We start from the raw sequence: 25,883 nt of genomic DNA on the forward strand, positions 1-25,883 counted from the left end.
GTAATTCACTCAGCAACATGAGACAAATGATATTGCAAGTATCATAATTTTTTTTAATTACTTAAGTGTCATAATTTATGTACGTCGCTCATTTAAGTGTTCTAACTTATTTTTCCTGACCATTTAAGTATCATATAACATTTCAATTTATCAGATGAGTAATGTTCACAACTAGTATTATGTCACATCGGATTTCTGGCATGTGGATGAACGTTTTTTAAAAAGTTTGGCACTCAAGTAATCGATTAAAAGTTATGGCACTTAAATGAATATTTTTTTAGAAGTTATAACACTTAAGTAGTCGAAAAAAAAAGTAATGGTCCTCAAGTAAGCATCAAACAAAAGTCATAACATTTGCGCGCCCTTATCCTACCAACATGTATCCAGCTCATTCCGTCTTGATTTTGAACCATGCAGAAATTTCTTACCTAACTCCACCAAGAGCGATAATTCATCGTGTCTTTATTCAACCGAATATTCTTTGACTGAGAAACTAAACTACAGGAGCAAAGGGCCATCAAAAATGACATTTTTCATACTTATTCTATGAACAGAACGGGCATGTGACACTAACGGTATGGAAATTCTCTTCATCGTTTCTTTAATGGGTGTGGGTAAGCTGTCATTGCGGACCGACCCGCTGTCTAATTTCGGGGCAGATGACTGGGTGCGCATGATTGTTCCTTCTGAATGGCATACTCTCGTTCTCCCACGAGCCCCGCCGATTTAGAAAATCGGAGGAAACTCGTCGAGTTGACCTGTTTTCGTTTGGCCGTCTCGCGCCATCCATGTGTTTTTTTTTTTTTTTTTTATTAGTTCTACTCTATTTCTACACTAACTATCACTCTCAGACTTTTGCCCTACCTCCTTGCAGGTGTGTGAGTCGAAACCCACTCCCGAAACTAAATCGTCCCCACCCCAACTCCCCCGAGAAGGTGGGAATTCGAACCCCCACCTCCCCTTTCATGTTGGAAGGGTGGCCCGGGGCAAACCCTAGTGTTTACCCATGTGTTGATTAAGCAAAATTTTCAGGGGGATTGAATGTCAACGAATTCGGACATTTTTCGGCATTATTGTCACAGATTCAAAACTTTCTACGATTCATTTAAATTGAGACACACGTGATACTAAGATTCCACGTGATTCATAAAATAATTAAATTATATTTATTTCGCATAAGATGAATGATTCCATCCATTCCATGAAAAATTTAAATTATATTTGCTTCACATAAGATGAATGAACACAAAATATTCTTTTCATTCATGAAAATGTTTATGCATAAATTGTTGTTGGTAATGAAAAATATTTTTATTAATTAATTATTTCAAGTAATATAAGGGATCGTTTTTAGGAAATTATTTTTCAAAACATCATTTTTCATAAAACAAGCGGAGTCTTAAACATTTGAGAAGCATTCTTTTTATATTTTTCAGCTTTGAAAATCATACCCATTCTTAACAAATACCTTATGGACAACTGCTATTATTTTCCTTTTCTTTATTTTTGATGCTAACGTAAATTATAGTGTCAGTATTTCGAAAGAAAAAGGAAAAAATCAAAAAGAAATGTCAATTCAATCCGTGAAAAGATTAGAGGTGATTGGTTTCAGGGTAGGTTCCCTATTTGAAAAACATACCTTGTAGAGTTGCTCAGGTTTTTTCTTTTGTTTATACTTTTACATATTGAGTTACAATAGGCAAACTCGTAATTAGGCAAACATGAATTCCCCACCATTATAAAATTGGTAGACTCAGCCTAAAGTAAACCTAAAATCAACAATTAAGGAAGAGGTAGATCAGTCATTCAAATATTCGATACTCAACTAGAGGTGAAATCATAGTAAATTGTAAGTAGAGTAAATTTAGTATCTTATTACAATTACAGGAGATGAATTGAAAACTGAAGAATGGAATTTGAGCCCTAAATTCTATTTTAGAGCAACTGATTTCCAATTCGGTTCCTTTAGCGGAATCAGGACACGCCTGAAACTGATCAGTCCGATTTGGCTCTTGGGTTGGGCCGGACCGGTGCTCACTCCTAGAAAGATGAGAGGAAAAGACGTTTAAATAACACCATACAGTAAATCTGTTGTACTAATAGTAGTTCGGTTCCTATTTTTACAAGTATCTTATTAGGTCCAATGCCAATGTGCGAATTGATTAAACTATTGACGGTGGAATGATTGACTCGGGAAAAATTTGGCTAGTTAAATATTGTCTAGTATATATGTTAATCATCGTACAATCAACGTGTACAGATTTTGTTGTGCTGATGGTGAGCCTAATAATTATATCTACAAATTTCAAGCGCAATTTTAAAAAGTTGTGATCCTCGTGAGCGAAAGATTTCCCAACAAGTAATACATAGTATGCTCATTTCTGAAAATCCAAAAAAAGCATTTCCAAAAGTTCCGACATGATTTGAAAATCAGTGTGATTCAATATGAGCAAAAAATCCGGTATAATAACATGTCGGATTCCATAAATTAGCAAAAAGGGCATAGGCACGAGAGGTAAAAATGGAAAAAAAAAGTGTTTTGATAAAGGGAAAAAGCTAATGAAATTTGAATTGCTTTAGGAAATTGATTTAAATTCTTACAGGATAAGGGAGATTAATTTAGATTTGGAATATATGAGAGATTTTAGGACGACAAAAGTTGTGATGTTGCTTAATAATCATTGTTTGGTAAGGTATGATTGCTATTTATCTTTTATCTTGTAGCGAGCATGGGCTTTCCATGGAACTTTTTAGCAAAGTTGTGATGCCACAGGACAATTGAGCTGTCTCATGTTTCCTCCCAGAGAGAAAAGATGGAAAAGACGGAAAATGTGCCTTTTGTTTTGAACCGGGTAGACAAGCTCCGGCATGCTTGTTTAAATGACGGAATCATGTCTACTTGAGGACCTCTCAGTGCAAAAAGTCGCTGGATGGTGAGAAGCATTCATATAGGTACGAAATCTCAAATGAAGTCACATTTTTCAAAGGGGAAGATATGGATGCTGAATTCATCATCAGACAAGCAGGCCCTACAAATTCAGGGTACTTCTTTCAGCATGTGAGTTCATCTATTAAGCACCTATTGGGTTTGTCCATTTCGGGCATATCCAGAAGAGCGCCAACTGAAGGTTTCCAACATCCATGACAATCAATATATGGGTCTTTTTCCCGTGAACATATCTTGCAGGATACGACCCCGCAACTGCATGCAGTATACGACACTGGTACTTAAACTTGCATGCGGATCATTCTAGAGTAAGGAAATATATGATTTAATATATGATTTAATATGATGAAAATAGGAATTCTTGTTGTAAACAAGAGATACTTCAAGGTTCAAATTGCATTTGCAGATACCTAGACCCTTCGCATGGGAACTGTGTACTCATTTTTCTGTGCATTCAGTAGTGCACAAGTTTATCATTCCTATATCACAGCAATCAGTAGTACCTGAAAATACATATGAGCTTGCTTACACAAGATTGAGAGGAAGCGAGAGCAATGGGCAAGTGCAGAAATAAATAACACTGGACTTCTGAAAAGAGCACGGGCAGTCAGTCGTTGCTAAGGTATTTCATCTCTTTGCCGGTCATGATTATCCATGGAAACCAGATGCATAGAGTTTGTTCCTGATCAAACGCAGCTGAACTGCAACTTCGGTGATACTCACCCGTTCTCTAGGCGCCACAATGGAGCAAGCAAGTCCAATTTCATATAATGTCGCCAAACTCTCTTGAATTATGTCTTTTGTCCTGCAATGCCCATACAGAGGACCACCGGGGCTCATACAGCTCTCTCTTTCTTGCAGAAGAATGTCATCAGTAATCTCCAAGACTCGTCCAGGCACAGCTTCTGCAACAAAATTGCGAATACTATAGTTGTCCTTGAACATCTCGTTTGTTGGGCTCAATCCTGTGAACATCTCTAGTAGGAGGACGCCATAACTATAGACATCTCCTTCTCTTGAAACATCACTTCCCATTGCATACTCTGCCGTCCATAAATATTGACACAGCAATTATTATGCGGGAATGTGTGGGTTGTGCACGTGTGTTTGCATGCGTGCATGAGAGAGAGAGAGAGAGAGAGAGAGAGAGAGAGAGAGAGAGAGAGAGAGAGAGATATACCAGGAGCAGCATACCCAACTGTTCCTCTTACACCAGCAGAACTCATCTGATTGGCTGAAGCATTAGAGGAGGTATTGAGGAGAAATTTTGCTAAGCCAAAGTCGCCAACATGTCCAACCATCTTAGCATCCAAGAGGACATTGGAAGGCTTTAGATCACAATGAACCATGGGTCTTTGGCATTGGTGATGAAGATAATCTAACGCAGAAGCAACATCAATAGCAACATTTATCCTCTGAACAAAATTCAATTTTTTAGTATAGCCGTTTCCCTCATCTTGCCTGTGCAGCCAGTCTACTAGGCTTCCATTGACCATGTATTCATAAACTAAAGCCTTAAAATCATTACCCTGATAATCGATACCTGAGCATACTGTGAGTATCTTTAAAAGATTGCGGTGTCTAATGTTCCTAAAAGCCTCACACTCGTCTATGAAACTCTTCAAAGCGCCATGGTGCAGTAAATTCAGCACCTTTATGGCAACTATGTTCCCATTCTCATGAAGTATCCCCTTGTAAACAGATCCAAAACCACCAACACCAATCAATTTTTCTAAAGAGAAATTGTCTGTCGCTTGCACAATTGTTCTATAAGATACATTCAAACTTGAAGTGGAAACTGATTCCTTCCTCTTCCTTTTCAGCCGATAAAGATACAGAGAAGCTAGAACAAGAACTACGCCAAGAAACCCAAGAAAAATAAAGATGGGGAGTTGCAATTTACGGACAAACTTCTTTGTTTGGGAATCACCAAAAGAACATTCAGGGAGCTGAAATTCGGGCATTCCTCCACAGAGCTTGTCATTTCCGATCACAAAAGTGGCGCTCATGTTCTTAAAGATTCCTTTGATTGGTAGCGTCCCTTCAAATTCGTTATAAGACAAATTCAAATTTCTCAGGAAGTCAAACGCCTCCAAGAATTTAGGAATTTCACCCGATAAGTTGTTATGCGAAAGATCTAGTTCCTCGATGCCTCTTAATGAACTAATAGATTGGGGAATGGAACCGTTAAAGAAGTTATCCTGCATTTTCAAAACTAACAATCCTTCACAATTGCCTAGGCTGGCTGGAATTTTGTCACGCAACACATTACCAGAGACATCCAAGGAAGCCAAAAGTTTTAAATTCCCCACTTCAAATGGAAGGACTCCTGTCAAGTGGTTCCGAGACAAGTTCAAAAGAATCGACAATGATGAGAGACCTATAACCTCTGGAGGTATCGTACCGCTCAGATTGTTATCAGAAAGGTCGAGATCTATTAAGTTTTGGCACTTGGATAAATTTGAAGGGATGGTTCCCTCAAAGCTATTCCCATGAAGATATGCCCTAGTCAACTTCTCTAGATATCCAAGAGAGGATGGGATTACCCCAGAAAGTTTGTTATTCTCCAATCCCAGCTCAACTAGATTTCGAAGGTTCCCTATATTGAAGGGGACGTCACCCGAAAGCCCGTTGGAATGCATATATAGGCTTCCCAAATTCACCAGGTTTCCAATCTCTCTAGGCATCTCCCCAAAAGTAGGATTCCCGCCTGTATTCAACTCAGTGAGGGTCGTCGAAAAATTACTGAGGCAATCGGGCATAATCCCACCGAAACTGTTGTCGTCTATCCTCAACCATTCCAACCCAGTGGCATTTCCCAAAGAGCAAAGGAAGCTTAGGTCGTGGCGTCCTCCACTTCCAAGATGATTTGCGGTAAATAAAAACCACTGAAGCTTGTGCAGATTTTCCAAAGAAGGCACGCCCCCTGAAAGATTGTTCACCGAAATTTCGAATTCTACTAGATTTGTGGCATTAGATATCGAGGGAGGAATTGGTCCGGTGAACTGGTTAAAGGATATGGTGAAAGTGTCGAGGTTGGGAAGTGTGAAGCCTATGTCTGCTGGGAGACTTCCTTGCAGTTGATTTTCAACCACGTCCAACAACGCCAGGGACGAGCAATTCAGGATCGCACGAGGAATTGAACCGGACAGCCAGTTTTCTCCCAAAGCAAACTCTCTTATTCTGATCAAATTTCCTAGAGCTTCGGGAATACTTCCACTTAAGTTGTTTCGAGCAAGATAAAGTTGTTCTAACGAAGACAAGTTCCCTAAGGATGCAGGAATATTTCCCATTAGATTGTTAAAACTTACCAGGAGGAGCTGAAGCTTCGACAGCAAACCAAGCTCGATGGGAATTCGTCCAGTAAGTTGGTTGCCAAACAAACTTAGGTAAGTAAGGCTGGAGCAACTCGACAGATTCTTCGGGATTTCACCCGCCAAAGAATTATTCTCAACAAAAAAGATACGTAGCCTGCCTAACTGCCCTGCTTGTGTAGGGATTTCACCACCAAAATTATTGTTGCTGAGATTCAATTCCCTAAGGAAACTCAAGTTTCCAATGTGTGGAGAGATGGACCCCGAGAGGTTCTTGGATTGAAGGTCCAGCCCAGTGACTCGTTGGTGCCGGAGACTACATGCAACACCATACCACTTGCAGAGGTGGACAGTGTCATTCCATGAGCGCAGCACCCCGAACGGATCCTCGGTTATTGCAGCTCTAAATGCAAGCAATGACAGTTTGTCCGTTTCATTGGTAGCAGAAGAGCCCCGGTCCAAGTGCAGCGCAAAAGTAGCAAGAAAAATGAAACAGCACAGATGAAACTTCATGCAATTGAAGCATTGATGTCTCATTTTGCTGATATCTGGAAATTGGAACGAGGGATGAGTGAAGTGGGCTTGGGTTAACTTAGCTATTTATCAGCCTCATATAGTGGAAATTCAAAGATAGATGTCTCTGGACTTTCGAAGTAGCTCAGGTCTTCGCACGAAACCATGTGTATCTTCCTGGCTGCTTCCTTTGGCAGGTTCGAAGTTGTTAATGTAGGATAAGGCCAAGGAGAGACGAAAGTGAGTGACAAGATCCTCTTTCAATACTCTACCCTCATATTTGGAGCCAGAATTTTCACCCCTATTTTCCTACTAAGAGGCCATAAGCTAATATTTGGTGCTCATAAGTGCGACACTAGTACATCTCTTCTAATCTAGGTAGGAGTTTAGGTAATTTTCCCCGATAAGAAATATTACTTCTGCTTCGAAACTTGTATATTTATTTATGACATGCTAAAAAGAGAATAGAGTTTCAATTTGCAATGTTCTTTAATATGCATTGAAATTTTTTTTCCTATCTTTGGACTATTATTATGTACCTTTGGGTCACTTGTTACTGTGCATAAATCTGACTCATTTTCAGTAATTATACATAGAGAAATTTGATTGGATGACGGTCTTTAATTTATTGTGAGAATTACACTATGTTTTGAACCACAAAAAAAAAAAATCAAACAACAAATAATTATAGAATATTGTGGAATTCATTTTTTTTAGAATTCGTGACTCACAACAAGTTTTCTTATAGTAGCCCGAAGACTGTTATGTTATCAAAGTTCTTATACATATTATTTTTCAAAGTTAAGAATAAAAATAAAAAAGAAAATTAACCTTGATTATTCCTTCTCTAAGCTAGACTCCTCCTATGAATATGTATATATTATATTAGGCTTTATCTTATAAATAAACAACTAAATAATTTGGGAAAAAGCAAAACTTTTGACCTTCCCGGATACTCTATCTAATACTACTCATAATCAAAATATTATTATTATTATTATTGCACATACTTACCCCACCCAGACCGTTCACCTTACACAGGTTTCTCCATTAATTAACATTTACTATTGTCGAATGCAATTGACCAAGTAAAGGTCTATTACGTGGAACTCTACCCAAAGTATTTCTAACCGAATGAATATACCAGAGATTAAAAAGGAAAACTATAGAAACTTGACTTCAGTCTCTGGCTTAGGCTTTAATTGTCGAAGATGATGATAGTCCGGTAGATAGTCTAATATAAGTCTACTTCTTTTCATTAATGAGGTTAATTAATTATATTATTAGATATACTTAGATTCATGTTTATTTTTTCATTGTTGTATTTAACGGTGAATTTGAATTAATTGATTTGACAAAATTTGTGTTTCACATTTTTCATTGAACACAAAAAGTGGCGATTTGGCCTGCAATACAAAAAGCTCATATGAATAATATAGTATTATCTCAGCATACGTGACATCTTGACATAGAACCAGGAGCCGACCCTGTGACCTATGATTCCAAACATTGGTATCGAGAACCTGAACCGGCCGATTCTAGTATCTAGAACCGGTCTAATTTTTGTTTTGTTGAAAAAAATCAATTTTTTATTATAAAATATTAACATTGCTCCATTTCACTACAAAAAAAAAAAAATCAAATATTGGTCAAGTGATTATGTTGGTATTTCTTTAAGTTGAAGACGATGGTTCGATTCTCCATGTGTGCAAAAGTGTTTATTATTTAAAAGACCGATTCCGAACCGATTCAATTTGGGAATCGCCGGTTTCAGCCTTTGAACCGGTTGGTTCGGACATTCTGTGAAATAATTCACGGCAAACATTAATTGTTGGGAAGATTAATTTTCTCAACTTGGGGTCCCATTGCCAACGATAGGCGCATGGTAACGAGTACTCAAAAGACAATTGCCCAGAGAACGTCTCATGATAACCCCTAAACGACAGAAGGTTCTTTTAACATACCTCCATACTCAAGGACCACACGTCCATTCGAGTGTGAAGCCGTAGAAGACCCATGGCATGTTTCAAAAGTAGAAGATTCTTGCCGTATTACAAAAGCAGAAGATCCTTGGCGTATTACATAATCTTCCATGCTCGCCGGTGGCTCCATTTTATAGATAGAGACCGCATGAGCTCAAACCTAAGTTCCAGCCAAAACAGCCCATCGTTCAGCAAAAGGTCGCGTCCTTCATTGTTCATTCCTCTCTTTCCAAGTCAGAGCACCATATCTCCATACTCAAGGACCACACGTCCATTCGAGTGTGAAGCCGTAGAAGACCCTTGGCATGTTTCAAAAGTAGAAGATCCTTGCCGTATTACAAAAGCAAAAGACCCTTGGCGTATTACATAATCTTCCATGCTCGCCGGTGGCTCCATTTTATAGATAGAGACCGCATGAGCTCAAACCTAAGTTCCAGCCAAAACAGCCCATCGTTCAGCAAAAGGTCTCGTCCTTCATTGTTCATTCCTCTCTTTCCAAGTCAGAGCACCCCTCCTCGTGCCCCTTTTCTCCACGGAATGTCTACGTCTCCAATAAATTATCATTTGGTTTGAATTTTCAAAGATGCCGTTGGCAATTAAATTGGAATTCGATATCCAAGTTTGTTGGAAGTAGCACGACTATAACTTAGATTCTTATAAAATTTGAAAAAGTCATTAAAACACAGAGATATTCAAAATTATGTCAGTGAATATAAAAATAACCAATCAAGTAAGAGCACAACATATGAATAGAGCTGTCAAAAGTGGTTTATGACCCGCTTCTTAACTCATATACAATTAACTAAGCTGTCACGTGGGTTAAATAAAATTTGCAAAATGGGTTGATATGAGTCTACAAAAAGCTAAGCCCATCTAAATAGGTTTTAATGGGTTTGCTCCATACCCATATTAACCCAGCTACAAGGTCGCGCGCAATTTGATTGAGACTGCTTAGGGTGGAGAGGAGGGCTTAATTGGAGTGGCTCGTTTTTCAACCGAGTCAATGAGGTGAGGTGAGGTGAGGTGGCTTGCTATGGTTCATATGTTTTTATTGTATTTCAACGATTGAGGTCGACTTAAGGCACGCTTCTCTTTTCTTTTTTTAGTTCTTTCTTTTTTCCCTTTTAATCTCGTTTAAGTGTCGTCAATTTCGCGAAAAACTCAATAAAAAAGGAAAATACTATTTGAAAAAGTATTTTCAAAGAATACAATTAGTTTTCCTTTATTTGGTGATATGTGGTCAGAAATGTTTTCTGATATTTGAACCTCATTAAAAAATGATTTCAATCTCAGGCAAAAAAAAATCAACTTTTTTAAAATTATTTTTAATTTTTTTTTAAAATTGAATTTTTACTTATTTTTATTTTATTTTTTGTTTTCTTTTTTAAAAATTATAATTTTTTATTTTCTTATCTTTTTCCCTCTTCCTTTGCCACGACCGGTCGGTGATGGCCATAGGTAAGCTTCATTGAGTTGCGAGCTCGATAGCCTCGACGGAGCTTGAGCTCACCTGGATCGAGTAAGCTCGCTTGGGACCGGGTGAGCCGTGAGCTCGTTGACTTGCGTCATGTCTGGTCGCTGGGTTGCCAACTATTGTCAAGGCATGCGGCTGGTGAAGGAACAAGGATCAAGAAAAGAAAGAAAAGAGAAAAGAAAAAAAAAAAAAAGAAGAAAAAAAGAAAAGAAAAGAAAAATTTTGATTTTTAAAAATAAAAATAATTAAAAATTAAAAATTTTAAAAATATATTTTTATAAGAATAAACATCTAATTAATTAAGGACATTTTGAAAAACGTTTTATGGTTATTTCAAAGGAGAAATCATTTCCTTCAAATTAAGTTTTTGTAGGAAAACTTTTTTTCGTTTACTTATTTTTCTAAACGAACCTAACGTTAGAAAATAAGGAAAACATTTTTAGCAAAACAAATAGACCCTAAATTTTGGTTTGATTATTTATGGCATAATGAAAATTACCAAGAAGAAAAGAAGTAATGCGATTTACCATTGGAATGGCGTGGGGCTACATCTGTACCTTTCCAAAGCAATTCTATGTGCATTTTGACTTCGAAGGAACAAACTTATTGACTTTGCGAATAAGTTTCCAACCAAATCACCACGCTTATGATCGCGCATCAGTAGAAACCAATACCATATCGATTACATTTCAAACATTCCAATTATATTCATTATTCCATAACTAGTTAGAAAAAGAACAAAATTTGTTATTCATTCATCTATTATTGAACAACTTTCTATCTTTTATTTTAGCATTTAAGGAACTTAGCAATTAATATTCAATATTTATTTTATAGTTTGATATCAACAATTGTTATTGACATTGAGAATTTACCAAATACAATGATTGAAGTGTATATTTTAAGAAAAGCCCCAAGACACCTCTCTCTCTCTCTCTCTCTCTCTCTTAGTTTGAGCTCATAAACTTAGGGCGTGCGTGATAACTATTATATTTTTATATTGTTCTATTTCATGGAACAGATTTAGAACAAAAATTCGTTTGGTAATGTAATTTCATTTTTTTATTTCTAGAACAAATTTCTAATCCAATAATAGATTTGAACTAGAAATTAGAAGTTAAAATTTTTAACTTTTCTATTTTCGGAACAAAAGTAAGAAATGAAAACTCTTCTTATTGATCATTTTCATTATCGCTGCTACCCACCCGCCTCTCGTGGGATGCCAGAAGCCCACTGCTGATGACCGGATGTCGGTTACCGGTTGTTGGATGCTAGATGTCGATCGTTGGATGCCAGCCATCGGTCGTTGGGCACCCGTCGCTGGTGGTCGGCTGTTGGACGCCTGACGTCGATGGTTGACCGCCGCCTCCCCGGCGCCGAATGTTGCTTGCTCGCCTCCCCTGCTGCCGATTGTTGGATGCCTGCCACCCACCTCCTACCATTGATTGTTGGATGGTAGCCACCGGACACCAGATGCCTCCTACCATCACTCGAGAGAGAGAAGTTTTGTGTCATTACTAAACGAATTTCTATTTTAGGAATAGAAAATTTATAAGGTTATTAAATGCGTATTTTTGCTCAGAAATTTGATTAGGGAATCGAAAGAGAAAAATCAATTTCTAGCTAGAAATTGATTTTTAGAAAGAATGATTATCTCGCTTGCCTTTAGTGGTCTAACGCACAAAAGTCGAGATTAGGGCTGCTAATGGCAGCCCTAATTGTGATTTGAGGTCGCAACCTGCCACCAGCAATGGCCAGCAATGGCGGCATGGTGGCTCTGTTGCTGGTAGCGACACATGGCACAGCTTGATCAAAATGGAAACAAGAAATGGGAAAGAAGAGGAAGAAGAAACAGGGGAAACAAATCTAGACCGTCCAATGTCTCTTGAAGTGTGAACTTCTTGGGGAGTAAATTTAAAATTGTTCGACCAAAAAATTTAAGATTGAATTCCTCTCCTAATTTCAAAGGATCTCAATCCTAAATTTCGTGGTTTAGCAATGGACAACCGGCTCGTTTATAGAAGAAAGAAACCACCTCATCATCAAGCTCCATCAAGAGTAAAAGTACTATAGTGCATGTTGATTTCGAAAGGACATGCAAAGCTCGAGCATCTCGCTAGTTTTTAGTCTATAATAATTTGCCAATCTGGGTCTTTGATCAATTATTCTCGAATAGCGGCTGCTCCCGAGCCCGTTGAAGATTCTGCCCAAGCCCGTAGAAGATTTTGACTGCTCAACCTTAGAACGAAGCATGCTGGTTCAGTAGGTTCGATGCATGTTTTAGCGATATGTACTGTCACACCCCCAACTTTACAATTACAAGGGCAATGACATGTCATCCACCCATCATAAAGACGTAGTTTCAAATGTATTTATCATCAATTTGTGATCGAATTATACATCTACATATCTAATAAAAGACTCATACATAAAAAGAATGTGTATATCTCCATCTAACAACTAAACTTTGAAGTTCATATAAATAATTCATACCTAAAAATCCCATTATCAAAATGTCCTTTTGATAATGTAAATGCTCTCGTGTTATTTGTGACTAGCTGAAGAACATAAAAAGCAAATAAGATAAAGGGAAAATTTTAAATAAGGACCCTAAGTGAGCTTACTTTATCAAATAAAGACCCGAAATGACAATTGTTCCAAATAAGGACCAGAAGTGGCTAACAAGTCTCAAATAAGAACTTGAACCCGCCGATCGGCCAAAATGTTCATTGGTTGATGAGTGTGTGACATTTTCAATGGCATTTTGTCCCAAAAAATTATAGATAGAAATTAACTAACCCTAAAAACAAAACCCCCAAATTCTTCACGTTCTTCTTCTTTCGCTCTTCATCTTTTACGTTATTTGTCCCCTCTCATTTGGAGAACCTAAATTCTCTGTTGATGGAGCAAGATCCCTGTCTCCCTCCCTCCCTCTCTCTCTCAATTTGAACGAAACTGATCTCGGTTGAACAGAGTGTGAATTAGGTTGCACATGACAACGCTTCTATTATGGATACGAGTTTTTTTTTTTTTTTTTTTTTTTTTCAGAAATAGTTCTTTTCTATTTCTGTTCCGGGGAACAATTTATGAACAACAGAATTTTGTTTGATAACTGCACAAAATTTCTATTTCTGGAAAAAAAGAAGAAACCGTTTGATAAGCTATGCACAAAATTTCTATTCCAAATTTTATTTTTTTTAAAAATAATAATAAATAAGAAAAAGGAATAGATTAGATATTACATAAAATTGACAAGATCAAAATATTATTAGATTAATATATTTTCTTTTTGCAAATTTTAATGTTTGGTATAGTAAATATTACGAAAAAAAACACAAGACATATTGAATTTGTAGTGATTTCCTTGGGATTAAGTTTTTACTCTTTAAAAAAAAAAATTGTAATTCTAGTGCATGCGTGGCTTGGGGATTTTAGTCTTGTAATCTTGACATGGATGTTGGGTTGGGGTTGGAAATTTCCAACTATTGGAATGGTGCATGCATGCCGTGGCTTTGCTGTCATTATGCATTTAGTTCATAGTATGCTCCTAAAACACTTAGTAAAGACCTTGGTCTCTTGCATTTTGAGCCGTCGATGCATCCCATCTTGATGCTACTTTTAACCTTGCTTCTTCCAAATTACAAACTATTTCATTTTTGTGTTTCACATAAGCTTATAAGGTTTTGGCTAATTTTGATGAAGGAGATGTTTTCCTCTCCTCTTTTGCTTTTTTTCTTTCTTGAATAGGATGCAAGCTTCGGACGGCGGTTTGTAGGTCTTGAAGTGTCAACTATACAATAGTTTACAATTTGCTTTTCTTTCGTTTGTCCACATTTATGATACATTCAATGGTATTTGTGCTCATGGAGATAAAATTGTATGACCTTAATACTATTAATAGAAATGTATTCATAATAGTTTACAAACACATCGCAAAAGTTTTCACCAAAAAACAAAAACACATTGCAAAAGTCCGAAATAAAAAGTCATGGAATCTCTTGTATATTGTGATCTCTTGCCATCATATTTGCAATATTTTTCCTAATCATGTTTATCTCAGCCGCCTCAACACGTGATGTATCATCTACAACATCTTCTTGTGTAGGTCCAAATGGAAACTCCGGATCTCCATATATGGCAAAGTTCCTGTCTATCTTGTCTTGGTCACGAATATAATTATGGAGAGTACAACATGCGATTACAATATTTGCTTGCTTTCGAATTGAAAATGGAGGCATGTGTCTCAAAATGGGGAAGCGATTTTTTAATGCCCCAAATGACCTCTCGATAACATTTCTCAATGAAGAATGCTTATGGTTGAACAATTCTTGTGCTGATCTGGGCCATCTCATTCTATCCCTATAATCATTCAAATGATACTGTTCACCTTTGAATGGAGTTAAAAATCCTGGAAGTGCTGCATAACCAGAATCTACTACATAATATTTTCCTACAAGAATATATACATAAATTTGTTATGATATGCAATAGCTATATAATCATAAAGAAAATCACTTGATATAACAAAGCAAATACTTGGTGGTGGTCGAGGAAATTGCAATCGAGGAGTCTCGAGTGCTGCTGAGAGAACCCGACAATCATTGGCAGATCCTTCCCACCTAGCATATACGAAAGTAAATCTCATATCAAACGAACAAGCACACATCACATTTTGAGTGGTAGTCCATTTCCTGCCTCTAAATGGGATTTGTTTGATATAGGGACGGATGCATTAATGTGGGTGCCATCAATAGCACCAATGCAGTCCTGTGATTTTATGAAAGTATAGCGTTAGATAATATTATCGGCTATATATATTTTAATAATGTAAAATTGATATAAAAATCATACCTTAAAGTAACGTCTATGGTTAGGATCAAGAAGAATCTCCTCTGGAACAATATCAAAAGAAGGCGGCCTGATAATCTCTTTTGATAATTCGAGAAATGCTTTTAATACTAGAGTAAAAAACTTACTGATTGTTTGTCCCGAACGTTGAAATCTCTCACATAAATCTCTATTGGAGTTTTTGTGACCAACCATAGATAAGAAAATCCCAACTTGTTCATCTACCCTTACATATCGAGTATCTTTCAGCCAGCCTCTTGCATTCATTAAATCACATAGGTTAAGAAAAACATGTCTCTCTAACCTGAATACTTCATATATCCTATCTAAATGTCCGTAAACAATTTCCTTTACCCATTCGGCTCCTGATAATTTACTGTCTTTAATAGGCTCTCTTGTATGCAAAGACTTGTCAAAAGTAACAAGAGATAACCATGCTATTGTTAGGTCAATATCAAACTCATCCATATACCATTCAACTGCTGCTACTTCTTCTTTAGACACACTATTTGATTCATCTTCCATAGTACCTATATGATCACACAAATACAAGAAAATCAATATAGATATATGTAAAAATAAAAATAAAAAACAATAGAAACCGATAACGTAAGTAATAGAATGAAAGCAAACCAAATTTAAAAATTCAACACAATCTATCACAATCCATCACAATCCATCATATCCAAACCACAATAGAAATGCAAAAGTCTCAACATCAATATCTTCAACAACAAAATGACAACCAACAACATTAAAAGCATAGTCTACTAAAACTCCATGCAATTCCTAACATCCACTAAAGATAGTGGAGAAGCCCATATCTCCTGTCAGCTGGGGTTTTGATAAAAGCCTCCCTCCACGTGGCATTAACGCAGGCTCGTTCCACTGCTTTATTGTAAAGATCCAGCTCAAACGTAGGTGGCAAGTAGGAGATCAATCACAATAGATACGGAGTATGGGTCTGTAGGTGATGATGTGACTTGTGAGTTGATGGAACCACTCACAGATTGACTAGCCTTGCTCTTGATCATCTTTTGTAAGGCTTTGCAGGTGCTAGCAATGCCAAATGATTTACTCCTCCTTCTCCTCTTACTATTTGGAGTTTTATCCATCCTATGTTTGTCATGAACTGGAGTAGGAGTTTTGTCAGATATAAAAACTCCCTCATCAAGATGGTGTTCACCAAAGTCCTCTGGTCCATCGTCTGCATCATCACCACCAATGCCAAGTTCATCTGACATCACCAAATCTTCGGCATTTCCTGCTGCATACTCCCTAGTAGCATATATCTTCAAATACAATACACAAGTCGAGATATTGAGGAAGCCCATCCTTCTTGAATTTTGCCTACTCAATATTATCCTGCAATTTTCACAATGATGACATATATCAGCAATACAATTAAACATCTATAGTGATCTCAAAATGATCAAAGGTTAAAGCATACCTTGATGTGAGATTCCCATATACTTGGATCATCAACAACAACTTTTCTGTTCACATTATCCCAACCAAATCCGGATTGTGAAACTAACATACTGCTTTCTCAATTTGTTCACCTTGTTCTTCAACTGTACTTGAGTATATTGAAGTTCTGCTCGTTTATTGAATTCTGTCCGTATGGTATTCCACCCTACTTTATTGAAAGTAGAAGATGTGCGATTTCCCTTTTTGATCTCTTCTACCAACAAACTGACGTATAAGTTGGTTAAAGACTCAGTCCACTTTGCAACGAATGCCTCTTTTTGGGATGCCATGTAACCTTCACTAGTTGAGCATAATATGAGTTCAAGACAATTAAAAAGAGAGTGCAACATGCTGCTTCATTGGCTAAAACAGAGCCTTTATCAGCCGCCTATCGCTAAAATAGAGTATCGACAACTTCAACTACTCATGCACACGCACACACATACACAACTATCTCATTTCATTTCATACTCCCACTGGTTTTGAGAGACAAAGAAGCATAGAGAAAAGTACACCAGAATTTTGGTGTTGTTAATTTCATTTCATACTCTCACTGATTTTGAGAGACAAAGAAGCATAGAGAAAAGTGCGCCTCATCCATTGCATCGATCTCTTTTGAAGAGATTGCGTAAAAAAGGAATCATGGTATATAAAAGAAATAGATAGGCACTCACAACAAGAACACAATACAGCACTTTCTGTTTGTGGATGTATTCCTTTTCTTACCTTTCTTTCGAACCAGAAAGAATCCCTCACAAGAGCTTTCGCGGGAGTAATATGACAGCTTTGTTTTTTTTATTACGAAGTTACTAAAAAAGAGCACAAATGTGGACATGTCAAAAAAGAAATATAAATGCTTTGAGAGAGCAAAAATTTTTAAGAATTGAATTGGTTCAGGAGAAAATACAAAAATCAACCCCCAAGAAAACCAAGCCAAATCTACAGCCAACACAATCAAACGCAAACAAGGCATAGGCAACAATGAGCCACGCAGGGGAGACCAATCATGCCCCACAACAAGGACACGCATTCACCAGCCACTGTTTCATTTTCCAGAGGATGAAATGCTTCCCGTGATGCTTTCTAGATCATTGGAAGGAAGTGGTCTGATTTCCTTATCATTCATCCATTGTGCTTTGATGTATCCTCAGTGTACTGCTTTTAGCTATGTATAGATCAAGTCAACAAATTGAAGATATGAGGAAGGAAGATTCAACTGTTCCATTAATTCTGTAAGTTTAACAAAAAGCATGAAGATGAAGGTTACTTTGTGAGAACATTCTTGTCCACTAAGCTGATATTGTTAGTGGATTTACTTGAGAGGTGAGAAATGAAAGATCATAGACATTTTCACTTCCAAAGTTGGGAACTCAAGCCATTTATCCATATATATATATATATATATATATATATATATATATATATATATATATTGTTCTTGAATGCTGTTTTTTCAGCCATTACGAAGCATTGTTATAATGCTTGAGTGTTTTGTTTGGTATTGTTTATTTAGAAGAAATCTATAGCAAATTTTTAATGGGAAGTCTCAGTTTCCATCTCCTCGATGATTGAGGAATGGATTTACTTGGGAAGAGCAAGGTAAACAGATCACATGCAGTATGTTCCATGTCCTTTCTCTGGTCTGAACACTTTCTTTGTGGTGGCAACTCTGATATAAATTTGTCGTTAGGAAAGCAAAAGAAACATCAATTATATAAGAGATGTACAATAAAGCTAAGGATTTTGTAAAACCAAGCTATTGTTGTTCTGACATATCTGTTCTCTTTTTAATATGGTTATGCACTTAAGATTTTCTAGTATTCACATAATGCTTTATCACAAGCTCGGAATTGGAGGACTTCGCCAGAGAATGAAAAAACACAGAAAGACAAGAAACTACAACGAAAGATGCTTCAGCATCACATGCTGCCTTCAATCTTCCATGACCAATGCCTGTGTTACTCAGAGACACACCCTAATCACGCCCCACAACAAGAACACGCATTAACCAGCAACAACGAGCCACGCAGGGGAGACCAATCACGCCCCACAACAAGAACACGCATTAACCAGCAACAATGAGCCACGCAGGGGAGACCAATCACGCCCCACAATAAGAACACACATTCACCAGCAACAATGACGGGAGACCAATCACGCCCCACAATAAGAACACGCATTCACCATCAACAATGAGCCACGCAAGGAAGACCAATCATGCCCCACAACAAGAACACACATTCACGGATTCACCACATCCAAAGAACCGCATCTTACCCAAATCCTCCCAGAATCCCAGAATCCTGCACCAAAACAGCCACGCGAAACCAACAAGAAATCAAACCCAAAAAAAACTCAGCCAATTCATTACCTCCAGGTACAATGAGAAGGAATCAAACCAACAAACCTGATTTAAGGCAAGACGACGACGAGGAGACACGACCATAGGCGATGCGATCGGAGAAAGGTGACCAGTGGCAATGGGACTAGAGGCGACAAGATCGGAAAGAGGCGATCGGAGATGATGGCACTGCAGGCGGCGAATTCAACTTCAGAAAAGTGAGAATCACCACCTAGAATAGGTAAATTGAGAAAGAATCAAAGCAACAAACCTGATTTAGGGCAAGATGACCGGAGAGGCGACGCGACCCGCAGGCGATAGACACGACGGGATCGGGAGAGGCGATCCAAGCTAAGCGACGCGACCAAAGCGAAGCGACCAGAGACGACGGGATTAGAGATGACGGCACCGAAGAGAGGCGGAGGCGATGGGATTGGAGGCAACCGGCTCGGACAGAGGCGACCCAACCGGAGGCAAAAGAGAACTGCACCGGAGACGACGAACCGAAGAGAGGCAGCGACCGGATTGGAGAGAGGTGGCCGAAGGCTACGAGCACGAGACCGGAGAGAGTCAACTGGAGGCTACGGGACTGGAGGCCACGAGATCGGTGATGACGAACCGGCGGCGACGGGACCGAGAGAGGCGACCGGAGGTGATGAGATCGAAGAGAGGCAAGCGGACGAAGGGAGCAAAAGAGTTCGTAAAAGAGAAGTTAGAGAAATTGCTTATTGTTTTTGTTCCCGAGAACAAGAAACAACTTTTTTTTGCTTCTCGTTTCTGTTCCCAAACCATTCCCGGGTTAACTTTTTATTCCCGGGAACAAAAAAAAACAATGTGGCGTTACCAAATAGGTTTCTATTCTTTTTTTTTTGTTCCGGGGAACAAAAGAACAGAAACCATGAGAAACAGAAGCGTTCTCATGCGCTATCTTAAAGTGTATGGCGAACCTAGGAAAAGATAATGAAGAATCGAGGCCCTCGTATTACACATGAGTGTCTCAATAACGAAAATGTGGCTTTACTCAAGATTTGTCTTCTTCGTTGGAAAGAAATGAAGACAAAAAACAAAAGAAGAAGATGTGAAGAAACAAAGGTAGGGATTTCTTGTTGTGTTTCAATTCGTGTTCCATTAACATAAAATTTCCATGCTCCAAGCGAGAGAGGACAAAGAACGGAGAAGATGAAGAGCAGAAGAAGAAAAACGTGAAAACATGAAGAGCTTTTCTTTTTAGGTCAAAAGAACGTGAAGAGTTTGGGGGGTTTAGGGTTTGTTAATTTCTATCTATATTTTTTTGGGACAAAATCGACCATATTCCGGTCACCGTAAATGTCACACTTCGCCGGCGGTGAACATTTTGGCCAGTCGGCAAGTTCAGGTCCTCATTTGAGACTTGTTAGCCACTTCGGGTCCTTTTTTGGGACAACGGTCACTTCGGGTTCTTATTTGAGAAAATAGGCTTATTTTGGGTCCTTATTTGAGATTTTCCCTAAGATAAATAGAATGAGCAACCATAAACTAGTAAGCAATACATCTCTTCTAAGCAGGTTGAATATTCATTGTGCATATTTATAAACTGATACATAATCCATCAATCCCAAATTTAGTATATGATAGATGTAAAATATCAAGAGTGGATGATATCTTTTCAACAAAACTTTTTACGTAGAATATCGAAAACAAATTCCGTTGATTAATCTCAATCAAATTAAATGTCAGTAGTCTATTCTAACGACTAATCTAATGCTTAGTATCTAACTATGGTCATGCTTAATGCCCGTGACAAGAGCAACCAAGTTTCTTCCTTTGGCTAGGTCTTCACTTATATCAACTGATGGTTCATCCCATAATTGACGCCTTAATAACAGTATCTAATCATGACAACATGAACATAATTCATCCACCTCAATCTTCAATAACCCAAAACTGAAACCATAAACCATATCAAAACTCCAGTTTATTAACCAAAATATGTAACTTTTATTATCGGGCTCTGTTTGTTGCGCGGAAAATAACTTCTTTGGATTTTCTGATGTTTGGTTCACGGAAAATAAACAAGTCAAGGAATACATTTTCCATCAATGGAAAAAAACATCTTTAAAAGTGAGAAAAATGATTGCCTTTTGTTGAAGAGAGGAAATATTTATCCCTCTTCTTTCTTTCATCACTCAATTCAATTATTTATTATTTCCTTTTTTTCTATTTTTAGATTCGATTTGCAATTATATTTTTTTCTTTTTTTTCCTTTTTCCTTTTTCTTCTTATTGGGCTGATCGCCACCGCGGTGAAGGTTGGTGGCCCGGCCATAAGTGAGCTCGAGTGTGCCGGAGGGCGAGTTGCTCGAGCCTAACTAGATTGGCGACACTTAGGTGTCGCCAAAGGCTAGTGAGCTCGTCCTTTAGCTTACTGGCCATTGCGTGGTCGGTGATTGGCTAAGGAAAATACAAGAAAAAAAAAAAAGAAAAAAGAAATGAAAAGAAAAATAAAAATAATTAAAAATTTATTTTTAAAAAGAAAAAAATAGATCAAAGGGAGTATATGGAGGAAAATCAAATCAGATACCAAACAACGGAAATATTTTCCACTTTATTCTCAAGCTTCAACCAAACACCAGAAAATGTTATCATTTTTCTTGAAAATGGCTTCCTCGATATATTTTTTTTTTTGCAGAAATAAAATATTTTCCATGAAATGAATGGAATCTCAATATATATTGAAATTCCTTTCATAAAGCATATTCATAAATCATGAAATTTTCGTGATTTTTTCATAAAATGTTTCACAAACTAATTACAAGCAATTAACTCAAATTGTAATGAAAAACAATCTTGCATTTCATTTAGACAAAACTTTAGTAAATGCTAGATTAAGTTGTATGCAACAAAAAAAGTCATTTCTTAACTCATAATCTGAGTGTATAAATGGTAAGAAGAGATAGTATCACTTACCTGAGAAAATTGAAAACTATCTTACGATAATTACTCTAGTCGATGCATTTGTATTTTTATCGGCTAATCAAAAAATGCTATCAAAATTTGAGCGATACACTACTCTTATGAATGAATTGACTAAACTATGCTTATTGATCTATAAAATGACTTCTTGTGCACTAACGAAGAAGCTCATTTATAGTAAACATTCATTTTTGTCTATTACGCATAACTCACATGTTATGATCAAACCATACTTTAGAATCAATTTTCGTCAAACTCTATGACTCCACAATGCTCTAAACTATCATTTCCATATAAACTTACAGCTTAACAATTCATTAATCGAACCTCACAGTTCAAAATTGACCCAACTTCGAAATTATGACCTAATTTCAAGAATTATCCCGATTAAATGAATAATGGACTTGAATACTTACCAGATGTTGCAAAGCAAAGTTAATTCCACTTGTCGGATGTCCTAAACTGTACATGCAGAAATTTCTCTTGCCCTTGTTTTGTCGCTCAATGGCGTTTGAAGCCGTTGAAGGTGAATGGAGGGTGGGTCACATGAGCTGAGGTCAAACTTCAAGGGCTTGGGCTTTCCATATAACATTTGGCCCAATATATATTACATGTACCAAATCCGAACAGTATCCAGAAGGGAAGAATATCCCGTTTTCATCTTCCTTGCATGAGCATGAAATATCAAACTAGAATGACAAAGAAGATGACCAGTTCAGAACAAAACAACAAAAATATCTCTCCTCTTTGGAAGCTTGTTTTCAGATATTTCGACACTTTGCAGATATTGGAATTGTGAGGTTACCATTGAACTCACCTCCACTCTTATCTTCTCGTACATAGAAGAGTATAGTTTTCTCTTCGCAGAAGGGGGGAAAATCAGCATTTAGCAATAAATCTTGCTGAGTTCTGTGACAATTTTGGACTTCAGCTCGGAGGACACTGGCGACATGGCGTCCACTTCGCCATCCGCAATGACACTTCAGAACATGAGCGCCCAGAAATCAACGATTATCCCCTCCTTCTCCACAAAACCGTTAGCGACGAACCTTAGAGTAATATTTATGTGCCCTTCAATAAGGAGTACAGGAGTAAGATCGCTGAGGGTTGCGAAGTACGATGAAGTTGTGGTCGACGATGAAATTGACAAGATCCGGAGGCTCCAAAATGGGTCAGACGTGCGTGGTGTCGCACTGGAGGGGGAGCAGGGCCGGACGGTGGACCTGACGCCGCCAGCTGTGGATGCAATTGCGGAGAGCTTCGGGGAGTGGGCGATCAAGGCCTTGGAGAGCGAAAAAGGGAGGCCGGTCGAGGACGTTAGGGTTTCCCTTGGGAGGGACCCCAGGATTTCTGGTTCGGCGTTGAGCGTGGCCGTGTTTGCCGGGCTTTCAAGAGCCGGTTGCATGGTGTTCGACATGGGGCTTGCTACGACACCGGCTTGTTTCATGAGCACCGTGTTGGACCATTTCTCTTATGATGCTTCCATTATGGTAGTGTAACAATGCGGGGTTAGCACTCTTTTTCTTATCAATTTGTGTTGATAGAATCCGGCCACAAGGCATCTACGCTTTACGTTTTTCATATCAAGAACCTTAAACTAGCAAGAGACCGGCCTCACGTATATTAAGCATGTTTCTCAACTGGTCATATAGGAGAGTAATTCTGTACTTTATTGGCAAAATTGCAAAAGCATAAAAGTCAAGAGGCTTTTGTTTACTCATGTCGATGAACAAGTGAAGTTCGCAATTCATTTTCAAACGGAAAAGAGACGACTGAAAATGTTTTTGCTATGGCAGATGACAGCATCTCACTTGCCTTACACCCGCAACGGTCTGAAGTTCTTCACGAAGAAAGGAGGGCTGACCTCGCCGGAGGTGGAGGAGATATGTGACCGGGCCGCCCGCAAGTATGCGAATTGGCTGGCGAAGGTGTCGACCATGCTCGCCACTCCCCCGACCCGGGTCGACTTCATGAGCGCCTACGCGGCCAATCTCCGCAACATCATCAAGGAAAGAGTGAACCACCCGACTCACTACGACACGCCCCTCAAAGGCTTCCAGGTAAATTATCTCGACTAAATTGCTTTTCCCTAGTTTCCCACTAAATTTTCTTCTAAACGTAGTAACGTCTTCTGCAATCTTATCCTGTTCTTGTGGCCTTGATTCCTAGAGTGCTTTTTGTCCTCTCTACACAAACCTTCCGGTTGATATTTGAATTATCGCACTACGTTAAATTATGTACACAAATTCCTTATCTTGAAAAATACTCAGGCTTTGGTTTATCTACGAGTGAAAATAAAATTTAGCTTAGCCATTTGAATTGTTGACACTAAGCGTGAATTTTGCATATAGATCATAGTGAACGCCGGGAATGGCTCCGGAGGCTTCTTCACATGGGACATGCTGGACAAGCTCGGCGCCGACACCTTCGGCTCGCTCCACCTCAACCCGGACGGCATGTTCCCCAACCACATCCCGAACCCCGAGGACAAGACTGCCATGGCCCTCACTCGGGCTGCCGTCCTAGACAACTCGGCCGACCATGGGATTGTCTTCGACACCGACGTGGACCGCTGTGGCGTGGTCGATGCCGAGGGCAACCCGATCAATGGGGACAAGCTCATCGCCCTCAGTCGGCAATCGTCTTGAGGGAGCACCCGGGGACGACAGTGGTGACCGACGCTCGCACGAGCGTGGCCCTCACGAGGTTTATCACGGAGAGAGGAGGCCATCACTGCTTGTACCGGGTCGGTTACAGGAATGTCATCGATAAGGGGGTTCAGCTCAATCAGGACGGGATCGAGACTCATCTGATGATGGAAACGTCCGGCCTCGGCGCACTCAAGGAGAATTATTTTCTTGATGATGGTAAGTTGCGTTTCTTTTATAGGTTTATCGTTTGAGGAAGTTTGTGTCCGTCCATTCCTCCAAACATGTGTCAGACTGGCGATTTACCAACGTGGACGTTACTCACATAAAAGTTATTAACTTAATAGAAAAGTTGATAAATTTAAAAACCCGATTAAACTTTTGTCGGTAACTCAAGTAAGAGTTGTTAATTATGTAAGCATTTTTGGTAATTAAATCTGATAAAAGTTGTAAGTCACTCTCATTTAGGTCGGTAATGTTTTGTAAAAGTTAATGAATTCAAAGTGCTTAAAGAGATATGCACATAAAAATTGGTAACTTAGTACAAATTTAGTAATTTGAAAACTACAAAAAGAATTGTTAAACTCATAAACAAGTCGGTAAGTTCTCAGCAAATTATCTTAAAAGAAATCCCTGATCATTTTATTTACCAATAGTTTTTGGCAACTACCAACATTTATTGAAAATTTAGCAACATAGACATAGTCTGTATTTATGCATATCATCGTCTGGGTAGGTTTATCTAGTTTTCAAGGTTTGAGAAAGCGTATGCCAATTAGAGCGGTTTACTTGTTTCCTTCACGAACATATTAATAGGAAAAGAAATTGAAACAACTGAAATAACACTTCAATTCCTTCAAATTACAATGGTTCTTATTAAATTTTGTGTGCCATTTTCTTCAATGAATTGGCCCTGCTAGGCGCTTACATGGTCGTCAAAATCATCATCGAGATGGTACGGATGAAGCTCGCGGGATTTAATGACGGGATCGGAAGTCTCATAGAAGATCTCGAAGAGCCATTGGAGTCCACGGAACTCAGAATAAATGTCATTGCTGAGCCTAGACATGCGAAAGTGAAGGCTGTTGAGGCAATCGAGGCGTTTCGACAATACATCGAGGTACAAATTACTCAGCGATTAGTGCGGTCATCGTCGACCAAACCACGTATAAGGAAATCATTGATCCTAAAAGAACTAACATTGGAGTCACTGTTTTTTGGCAGGAAGGGAAGCTTCAGGGATGGGAGCTGGATTCCTGTGGAGATTGCTGGGTGAGCGAAGGTTGCCTCGTCGACTCGAATGAAACGCCGGCCGCCATTGATGCTCGAATGTACCGGTACGGCATCGACAATGATCAGCTTTCTCACTTTTTAAATTCAAATTGAGAATAGAAG

General features: G+C 38.4%; 2 protein-coding genes across 2 annotated transcripts in view; one reads left to right on the forward strand and one right to left on the reverse strand.

The window, feature by feature from the left end:
• Positions 1-3,371: 3,371 nt before the first annotated feature.
• LOC108956817 (probable LRR receptor-like serine/threonine-protein kinase At3g47570) lies at positions 3,372-6,936 on the reverse strand. Its single transcript, XM_018866822.2, has 2 exons — positions 4,128-6,936; positions 3,372-3,990 (listed from the first exon to the last, which is right to left on the reverse strand). Exons 1-2 carry the CDS (start codon positions 6,796-6,798, stop codon positions 3,596-3,598), a joined length of 3,066 nt encoding a protein of 1,021 aa, XP_018722367.2. The 5' UTR covers positions 6,799-6,936; the 3' UTR covers positions 3,372-3,595.
• Positions 6,937-22,594: 15,658 nt separating this feature from the next.
• The window catches only part of LOC104430045 (phosphomannomutase/phosphoglucomutase), a 48,510-nt gene continuing 45,221 nt past the window's right edge, over positions 22,595-25,883 (forward strand). Inside the window, 6 exon segments of the mRNA XM_039307504.1 lie at positions 22,595-23,330; positions 23,637-23,900; positions 24,192-24,468; positions 24,471-24,707; positions 25,409-25,608; positions 25,713-25,825. Of these exon segments, the coding sequence (XP_039163438.1) occupies positions 22,791-23,330; positions 23,637-23,900; positions 24,192-24,468; positions 24,471-24,707; positions 25,409-25,608; positions 25,713-25,825 (1,631 nt within the window). The 5' untranslated portion in view covers positions 22,595-22,790.

The sequence above is a fragment of the Eucalyptus grandis genome, chromosome 2, assembly GCF_016545825.1.
Source record: "Eucalyptus grandis isolate ANBG69807.140 chromosome 2, ASM1654582v1, whole genome shotgun sequence".
NCBI classification, from domain to species: domain Eukaryota; kingdom Viridiplantae; phylum Streptophyta; class Magnoliopsida; order Myrtales; family Myrtaceae; genus Eucalyptus; species Eucalyptus grandis.